General features: G+C 42.8%; 1 protein-coding gene across 1 annotated transcript; it reads left to right on the plus strand.

Moving 5' to 3' along the window:
• The first annotated feature begins 2,667 nt into the window (after positions 1–2,667).
• On the plus strand, positions 2,668–6,804 carry HINT1 (histidine triad nucleotide binding protein 1). Its single transcript, XM_061368691.1, has 3 exons — positions 2,668–2,824; positions 5,528–5,632; positions 6,465–6,804. The coding sequence occupies exons 1-3, from the start codon at positions 2,714–2,716 to the stop codon at positions 6,627–6,629; spliced, it is 381 nt and encodes a 126-aa protein (XP_061224675.1). The 5' UTR covers positions 2,668–2,713; the 3' UTR covers positions 6,630–6,804.
• The last annotated feature ends 3,185 nt before the right edge of the window (positions 6,805–9,989 follow it).

Here is a 9,989-nt window from a genome sequence, read left to right on the forward strand (position 1 = left end):
GCATACCTACTTCACAGCTTTAATGAGTTGTGGATTCTATCTGCATATCAAAACCATTACCCTGTTTTTATGCCTACTGAAGTTGGTAGATAGGAATCCAGCCTAAACTTTGGGAAAAATCAGATATGCTTCTTCAGGTGACCTAAAGAGGAGTTGCAGGTTTTGACACTAGAATTGCCTTTGATGGTAGGTGCTAGGGTCCACCCAGGCTCACTGGCTCCTCACTTAAGGCACTTAGTGCCTTAGTGGTCTGCCCAACCCATGGCCCAGGGCACCATGTAAGCCCCCCAGGGCCTGCAGTACTGCAGCAGGGCTGGTCTCCAGCCCTGCCACTGCCTGAAGGGTGAGCTGGCCCACGTGTGCACAGAGGTCACAACCCTGGGTTTGCAGGAGTCTGTAAAACACAAGGATGTTTCTTCATCTAAATTTCTCTATTACAGTTTAGCACAAAATAATCACTGCTAGCAACTGTGCTACCAGAAAAATCACCAGTAGTAAGCGTACCTATGATTAATAATGCAAATATATGTATCTCAAGCTATTACACATCACTGTCAGCAGCTGGTAGTAGCAGTAGTCAGTCATGTATCAACATTCAACAACTTGGAGCGAGAACAAGTTTTGTCTAAAGATTTTAATGCACTCATTCATATATGTTTACTTTGTGACAAAGCTTGAGGGGAAATCAGATTGAATCTATTTTAACTATAAAGTTCAGACAATTAAGCTTCATTGTTACTTCAGTGTTACTTGTTACTTTATTGTTACATTGTTAGTTCTCCCCCCCTGCTTTTTCATTTTGATATATATATAATATTTCATTTTGGTATATATAAAAAAATATTTATGAATACATGTCATAATGTGTTGTCCTCAGTGGATTATTGCCTGGTCATATTGACTGGTTTGTTTTATAGTGAGGAATTGGCTCATGTGTAGAAGGGATGACTCATCAAACTGCCCATGATCTCCCCTCTGCAAGAGCCATTCTGATACTAGCAGCACCTAACACCTAGCTCAGCCCATCCCCGATCTTGATGGGCCCCTCCAGCCCTGAAGGGCCTTGAATCATAGAACCAACTAGGTTGAAAAAGACCTCTAAGATCACCAAGTCCAGCTGTTACCCCAGGAGTGCCAAGTTCATCACTAAACCATGTCATTAAGGGCCTCATCTACACATTTTTTGAACACTTTCAGGGACAGTGATTTCACCACTGCCCTGGGCAGCCTGTTCCAATGCCTGATCACCCTTTCTCTGTGGATTTTTTTCTAAGATCCAATCTAAACCTTCCCTGGTGCAGCTTGAGGCCATTGCCTCTTGTCCTATCACTTGTTACTTGGGAGAAGAGACTGATGCCCACCTCACTACAACCTCCTTTCACGTAACTGTAGAGAGCAGAAAGGTCCCCTCGAGCCTTCTCTTCTCCAGACTAAACAACCCTAGTTCCTTCAGTCGTTTCTCATAAGACTTGTGCTCCAGGCCCTTCACCAGCTTTGTTGCCCTTCTCTAGACCTGCTCCAGTAGCTTTTAGTCTTGTGTAGTGAGGAGCCCAGAACTGAACACAGGATTCAAGGTGCAGCCTCACCAGTGCTGAGTACAGGAGGACGATTACTGCCCTGGCCCTGCTGCCACGCTATTTCTGATACAGGCCAGGATGCTATTGGACTTGTTGGCTGCCTGGGCACATGCTGGCTTATGTTCAGCTGCTAATCAGCACCCCCAGGTCCTTTTCTGCCAAGCAGCTTTCCAGCCAGTCTTCCCCAAGCTGCAGCTTTGCATGGGGTGGTTGTGGCCCAAGTGCAGGACCTGGCAATTTGCCTTGTTGAACCTCATAGCACTGGCCACAGCTCATCAATGCAGCCTGTACAGATCCCTCTGCAGAGCCTCCCCGTCCTTCAGCAGGTCAACATTCCCACCCAACTTGGTGTCGTCTGCAAATTTACTGGATGTGCCCTTGATCTCCTTGTCCAGATCATCAATGAAGGTATTAAACAACACTGTCCCTATCACCAAGCCCTGAGGGATGCCACTAGTAACCACTAGTCACCAACTCTTGACACTTTTGACATTGGTAAATCGTGACACCATTTACTACCACTCTTCGGGCTCGGCTATCCAGCCAGTCTCCAACCTGGTGAAGACTCCACCTATCCAGGCCATGAGCAGCCATGAGACACTAATGTGATTTGTTCACCTTCTCCTCTTTTCCAGAATCACACAGCTCTCAGCTGTCAAGGCATCAGGGTCGCCAGGATTCACTAGATTCAGAGCAGCTTCTGTTTGTCCTTCAAACTTCCATGGAAAACTTAGGGCATCCCTGACAGCAACAGTCACTTGGCAGCAGGACACAGCAAGATAACACACACCGGTATTGGGCGGATTTGATGTGGCAATAAACAACATTTGCGGCTGCAACAGCCACCTCTGGAACCCCACTGCGTGAAACGGAGACGTACCACCTGTTCTTGGTTTCCTATGCCGGCATTGATCCCTCCGCAACTCGCTCTCAGACATTCCCGTCCCCGAATCCCTCCGCGCCTCCCGAGCCCTACCACTCCGGGCCAGCGAGGGCGGCAAAGACAGGCGAAGCTACCAATCACGGTGGGTAGGGCCGGCAGGCGCCGAGTTGTCGACCCAATGAGCGCGGCGGGGGCCGTGGCCACCGGAGGAAGCGCGGCGCAGCGGGGCGGGAGGTACGTGGGTACGGCCGCCATGGCTGACGAGATCAGCAAGGCGCAGGCTGCCCGGCCCGGTGGTGATACCATCTTCGGGAAGATCATCCGCAAGGAGATCCCCGCCAATATCATCTACGAGGACGACCAGGTGCGGGTGGAGCGCGGCCGTCGGGCACACCGGGTGCCGATGGGACGGACGGACGGACGGACGGACGGAACCTCTCCGCGCCGTTTTGCAGTGCCCCTAAGCATCGGCCTCCTTTGATGCGCGGCTCGGCCGGGCGTGCTGCAGGCCCCGGCCCGCTGTGTCAGCAGCCTCTGCGCGGAGAGCTGGCCGCAGGCTCTCGCCTGCAGCCTTACGGCTTTGCCGGCCATGCAGGCTTCACTGCCAAGGGACGGGACTTCTCGCACATGGTGTGGGAAGGTAGTGGTGCGACCCTGGATTAACTACCCGCCGGGAGTCTCTGTGGATTCTGGGCCTGTCTCCAGACAGTGCGCTGTAGCCAGTTACTTTCGCAAGTCAGAGGCACACGTCTTGGTGTGCGCCTTTCAGTAGCGGTGTGGAGATTATAGAGCTCTGCCTGCCAAGCTTTGGTTATGAGTACACGAGAGGGGTTATTAAGGGAAGAATTGGAGACAGTTACAGCTTTTTTGCTGTTCACAAAAGCGTGGGAATGATCATCCTGTAGGTTGCAAAAAAATGGGTTTTTGTGGTGAGGTGGGACGGGTAACATTCATTCAGTGATGCTGGAGTGATTCAGCATGCTAAGGAGCTAAGTGAAGTAATCTTACTAGTTTATGAAAAAGTGTAGCTGTTATCTGCAGGACAAACTACTGTAGTATCCAGAGTAGCGGCTCCCCCCCCCCCTTTAATTAAAATACTGAACATTAGATGGGCTTTTGAAATAAAGGATTATCTGCAGTCTAGAATACAGACTAAAGGTGCTGTTTGATTTGTGTGCTGAAAAATCAGGCTTAGATCGGAACAGCGTTTTTTTAACAGATACAGAAAAGTTGCAGCTACAGTCTGCTCTCAAGAATACTGGAAAATTTCACTGATCTTCCATCATGCTTGTTACGGGTCAAAACTGCATGAGGATTTTTCTCAGTTCTAATGGGTACAGCAGTGTAACCTGAGTGATGTGCTTGATTCAGAATCAGGCCATTGATTTTGATTGATTTGAGAGTGTATAACCTACTCCTCACTGCCATTAGTGCAGAATATTTTTTGAAAGAGTAATATCTGTAGTATCTCAGTTGCTTTCTACCTTAAACTACACAGAATCGTGGAACTTTTTTTAATAATGTCTGATCTTTAATTTGTTTTGTTGGCTTTATGAAAATCTACTTGGAGATGGCTGGAAGTGTTACAAGGAGGAATATAAGGAAGACTGTTAATCATTAATTGACATGCAGAGAAAAGGAGATATTAAAAAGTACAAAGTCTTTGGAAGTAAGCCATATCACTATTGCTTTAATTGAAACAAAACTTTCTGAAGCAAAGGTTGATTCACTGTGCGTTCATAGAGTTTCTGTGATTGTGCTTTTGTTCAGTACTAATTATGCTGTTTGTCCCATGGAAGAAAATTATTTGCTACCAGTCTTCTGCTCGTTAAATTCTTCAGCTCAGTTTAGCCATTTGCATTCTGACATTATGTGGACCAGATAGAATGGAAAAGCTGCTTGCAAAACTGTCGGCTGAAAGTAAGATTTGATTAGGTGAAAGTTAGTTTTATTCATTCATTCTTTGCTAGCCACCCTTTGCTGTTAGGGAGAAACAAGCAGTTTATCAGAGATTTTAAACTTTTAAAATTATCTTATTAAAGATAGGAGGTAAACAAGGTAAGGCATTGTTATGTAAGTAAAGTTTGGCCTTTACACCACCTTTACTCTTGGCAGAGGTGACAGCTCTTCTCAGTAGAACTAAAAAACAGTATAGTAGCATAGAAAATTATTGATGCACAACTAACTGAAAGCATCTATGAAATAGATATTTTGAAGAATGTAAGGTATGCCCTGGGTAGGCCTTAGGGCAGCCTTCCAGTATCGAAGAAGGGGCTACAAGGAATCTGGAGAGGGACTTTTTTCAAGGGCATGTAATGATAGGGCAAGGGGGTTTAAACTGAAAAAGGGTAGATGTAGGTTAGAAATCAGGAAGAAATTCTTTACTGTGACGGTGGTGGGACACTGGCATGAGTTGCCCAGAGAATCTGTGGCTGCCCCATCCCTGGCGCAGTATTCAAGGCCAGGCTGGATGGGGCCTTGAGCAGCATGGTCTAGTGGTAAGGTGTCCCTGCCTGTGGCAACAGATTTGGTACTAGATGATGTTTAAGGTCCCATCCAACTCAAACCATGCTCATACTGTGATTGCTTTTCTGAAATACTTGATAGTGGTGTGAACAGAAATGTATCTGACCTCAATCACATACTTTCAGGTTCTTTGAAATTGTTTTGTTATCTTTGACCAAGGCAATATTCAGACGTAACTGAAAGATGATTAGCAGGTATTTGCCATTTGTTTTATTAAAGAGGGCATTAATAAAGATGAAATAAGCATAAATGTACTTTTTATAGGCATGCATGCATCAGCTCTGTTTAACTGATGTGAAAATAATAAATAATACAGAATGATAATTTTTTCCATACCCACAGGTTTGGGCAAGTAGATGATTTGTGTTTAGAAGCTTGAGGACTTTGAATAATGTACCACCCAAGAAAAATCAACATCTCTGCTTTATGTTTGGGGTATCTGACAATCTGCTGAAGTATTAATTTAGTGGGGTATATTGATTTACTTAAACGCTTGGCATTCTCTGAATTAAATTATGTTTTAACTTTATTCTTCCTCCAGTGCCTTGCGTTCCATGATATTTCACCCCAAGCTCCAACACATTTCCTAGTGATTCCTAAGAAGCCTATTGTCAGGTTATCTGAAGCAGAAGATTCTGATGAATCTGTAAGTACTCTTGAAGCTTTCTGTACACTAGACTGTACCTGTAATTACTTCATAATTTACTAGACTATTCCCCTTTTGCTCTTGATATTTTAAAGAGGCTGAAGTTTTCTGATAGTATAATCCTTTTCCTCTAGCTTAGAATGGGAATGCAGTTAAGGTTTTCCAGTAAAAGTAGTGATGTACAGAAAAATGTATCCCTGGGTATGTGTTTGCAGTGCAAAACACATTGTTATTTTGGAGTACAGTCTTGATATCTGTTTTCATGGCTTATTGGCAGTACTGCATATTCTAATAGGGGCTTGGGGTTTTGGCAGGTCAGAGAAGAAGAATGGTAAAGTTAGCTGAGAGGTGCTGAATATTTAATTTGTAACTATAAACATAAAGTTCAAAGATTTTTGTAATCCTTTACCTGATAAGATAAAGGTTCTTTTCCACCAGAATGGTGTATTGTAGCGGTATATATAATGGTTGCCTGGAGAAGTACTAGGGGCTTTAACGATGAGATAAATTTAGTTTCTGTGGCACTTTTGTAGTCTGTTACTGTCTAGCTTGAAAAAAATTCTTTTTGCCCCCCTGTATTATGCACAGTCAGGCTTTATAGCTTTTCTTGTAAAGTGTCAATTGCAGGCAGACAACAATTGGAAAAGCAGTGGCTGAATTTCTGAGTGTTAGCTTACTGGCTTATCTGAATGGTTCTCTCCTCTCATTCCTTCCCTTCCTGCCCTTTCCCCTTTTTTTGTGTGTTTTCTGTTTTGTTTCTTTTTTTTTCCCCCCAATTTTTTTTCTCTCCTTCCTTTTTTTTTTTTTTTTTTTTTTTTTTTCTCTCCTCCAGCTTCTTGGGCATTTAATGATTGTTGGCAAGAAGTGTGCTGCTAACCTGGGCCTGACCAATGGATTCCGGATGGTTGTGAATGAAGGGCCTGAGGGTGGGCAGTCTGTCTATCACGTACATCTCCATATTCTGGGTGGTCGTCAGTTGGGCTGGCCTCCTGGCTAAGATTACATCACAAGAGTTAACTGCATGCTGCAGATTACCACCAAATAAATTTAACAATGTTGCTCATCAATCTAGCCACTGTTAATGTATTTTTTTTTTTTCAGTGTATGTCTTCCAAGGGTAATAAATGCGCTGAGTAACATTCACACAATAAAGATTAAGCATGGGAGAATCATCTCTGTGTGGTGTTCCTTACTGACAGAAACAATTCTGTAAGTTAAAATGGTGTTCTCCGAAGTTTAAGTATGTGGCGTGCTTCAGTCAGCTGTTTGAAGTTTTCTGTAGATAGTGAGTTTTTAAGGCATTTGAAACCTTAGGTTGCAGCTGCTTAGTAGTCTCATGTCTTTTGGGAAGAAAATTCCAAAGCTTTTAAAATGTGGTATGTAAATATTCCTAAAACCAGTGTAGGCTGCTGCGAAAATTTTTTTTGAAAAAAAAAAAAAAGAAAGAAACAAACAAACAAAAAAAGGGGCTGTGTCAGTACAGTGCAATGTGCTGGAAACACACAGCTCCTGTTGGAGCACTCTGTCAATGGTTGCTTTTATAAAGCCCTGTCTTTGTGATGAGAAATGGTAAAACCATAGTGTTAATGGCAGCTGTGATGGTTTTGTAGCACAGTGGTGTTCACTTCTACATCATTATTTTGATGAACTGAGGACTTGAAAATATTGAACTGTGTTGTAGGGCCTTGTAAGATACTAAAGGCATTTAATCTTGGCACATAAGCAACATGATGTACTATATATATGTTTTAGATTCCGCATTTTATTGGAAGAAATATTGTTATTGAAGGACTGAGTCCTTCAGTGAATGTTGCTGCATACAGCTGTTCATGCAACACTGTCATCAAATCTCCAAGACAGTGAATTTCCTGAAGTTGGGTTTACATACGTGTCTGCCAGTGTAGACATAAAATACAACTGTTTTTTCTGTTAAAACTGAGCAGTCCCAGTTTTCATAATAGAAGGTACTTGGAAGCCTTTAGGCAGATGCCTTATGAAAAACCGGGGGTATTTGTGAGTACCAAATGTGCTAGAGAAAGAGATGTTGCAATTTCTATTCAGATAAAAAATTATAAGTTTGGTAAAGTTATTTGAATTCATTCAGCTGGAATGTTCGTAAGTACTGTGATTACTTCTGAAGGTTCTAAACCTTTAGATTTTTTTTCTCTAAGACAGGACTTGAACTGGAAAATCAGCTAACACTTCTGAAGGGGACTGGGCTATAGTTGGGTTAGGAATATAGAAGTGGTTCTCTAGTGGTAGCCTGTCAGCTGTTCTGGGTATCCTGCACAGATGTGAAGAAGTAAACCACCCAGCCCCCAGAGGTTCATCACTCCTGAGCAGACAGAATGTGTATCACAAGAATGAAGTGTCAACAGCAGATGCTTTATATCATAATCGGCATTTCTGAGTTAAAACATGACTGGTGAAGTTAATTGCATCACAGCTGAAGCCTGTACGAAAGTAACCCAGTAAAGCTTTTGTTGCTTTGTTTGGAATTTGACTGGCAGAGGTACATGTTTCAGGAATGTAAAAAGGCTTCCAGGTGAGGGCAGAACCATGGAACTGTTGCAAGAACAGGCTTGAGGCAAGCTTGGTAACTAGTGTCATGTGCTGTGATTTCACATGGGTGTATTATTCTTCAGTACCTTGAAAATCAAACATGTACTCCAATGATGAGTAGTACTGAGCTTAAGACAGCTGTCAGGCAATGGTTAACCAAATGTGGAAATCGGAGAACTGGGTATTAGTTGTCCTGTTACGGCTTTTAAAAGCATCTGTCAAATTTTCTGCTAAAAGGCAGACTTTGTCCTCCCTGTCACCAATTTCATTCTGCTTGAGTTGCAGTCTCTTACTTCTCTGGCAAGGTAACTGGCTGTGGTGCAGCTGCTCTGTCCTGTAAGGTCAGTTAGAAAGTGAGGTATGTTAGCAGGGAGGCAGCAAATGTTACCATAGATAAAAAGCTCAGACACCCATTGGAAGATATCTTGGTCTCTTCTGTTTCTTAAGTAATCAAATGTAGTTAGATGACAAAAGCCTGTAAGAAACCCAAGGACTTCACCTTTAGCTAATCTTCATAGGCAGGATGTGAAAATGCTTTACCTGAAGTAGATGGAAGCTGATGTATGGTTTGAAATTGAATTGCTGTAGTGCTGGTGTCCACTTAACTGAATGATTGAGTTAGGCAACATCTATTGTTACATCTCTGTAAGCTCCCTGAAGTATCTGGAAGGTGTTCCTGCTTTTCAGAGGTAGGGACGAAGGGGGAAGTGTGTTGTGGAGCATTAGGGGAAAATTTTAAGAAACTAAGTAGGCCTTGCATATTCAGGAAGAGTGGATTATCATGAAGTTTTAGTGTTGCCTGGTGGAATTTGTATCTCGTTTTTCAGATAATACCACTGTTAAGTTGTTCCAAATCAGAGACAACAAATGGGTATTAAGCAATAATCCACTGAAAAAGAGCTTGGTATGGAAAATTAATGGTAGACAAGGCTTACATATCACATGTAGTTATTGCATTTTAAGGGTAAAATGCCTAGTAATCAAGAAGGGTGTATGCTGCAGTATTTTAGTTTGGATCAGAACTGGAAATAGACATTTGGTCTGTGTGTCCAAACTAGAGCTAGACAAAACACCAAAAATGAAAATGCTGAAATGTATGTAGTATTGGTGTTAGATTCTCACATTAGCTTTTCTCCGAATCACTTTACAGCTTGACTCTTCCTGATTTGTTCTGTATGCTAATGTAATATTTCTAGTAAAGGAGACATTCATGGGGGTGGTGATAGATTAATGAAAAACAGGCAGAGCTTACTGACACACAGAGGAATGGAACTCAGAAGATCATGAAGTGAGAAGAAGGATTCAAGTTTTATGAGGGGATTGCACAGAGAAGGTGAGCTTTGAAAATACTTTATTGCCTTCAGGGCAGTTGAAAAATGCAGAGAGTGCACCGACCACTTTAAAGGATGTGTCTCCGGCTTACAGAGCAACACAGAATACCTGAGCATTCAAGAGAGGGAAATGTCAAGTTTAATATTTTTGTCCAGCTTGAAGTAATGGTTACACTAATGGGCTTGGATTTGTTCATACCTTCTGTGTCCTGGGGTTTTGTTTATTATCTGGTACATGTTACTTAAGAATTAAAACTAGGCAAAAAGGTTACTGGCTTCAGGAATAAATGGCAGGGATGTGTTAAAAGAACCATGAAAGCCTGAAGAGTCGACTAGCTCCGGGTTGCAGTGGAGCTACAAGAGAGTTCCCTTTTCTGTAAAATCTGTGAATGTACTTAGACTGTTCTGGTTCTGGGGCTTAAGGTTACACAGAGACCCGACTAACCCTCTGGTAAGTGTCCGAG

Source organism: Neopsephotus bourkii, unplaced genomic scaffold (assembly GCF_033783945.1).
Source record: "Neopsephotus bourkii isolate Nb327-2 ecotype Australia unplaced genomic scaffold, CSIRO-AGI_Nbou_v1 NB_1441, whole genome shotgun sequence".
NCBI classification, from domain to species: Eukaryota; Metazoa; Chordata; class Aves; order Psittaciformes; family Psittacidae; genus Neopsephotus; species Neopsephotus bourkii.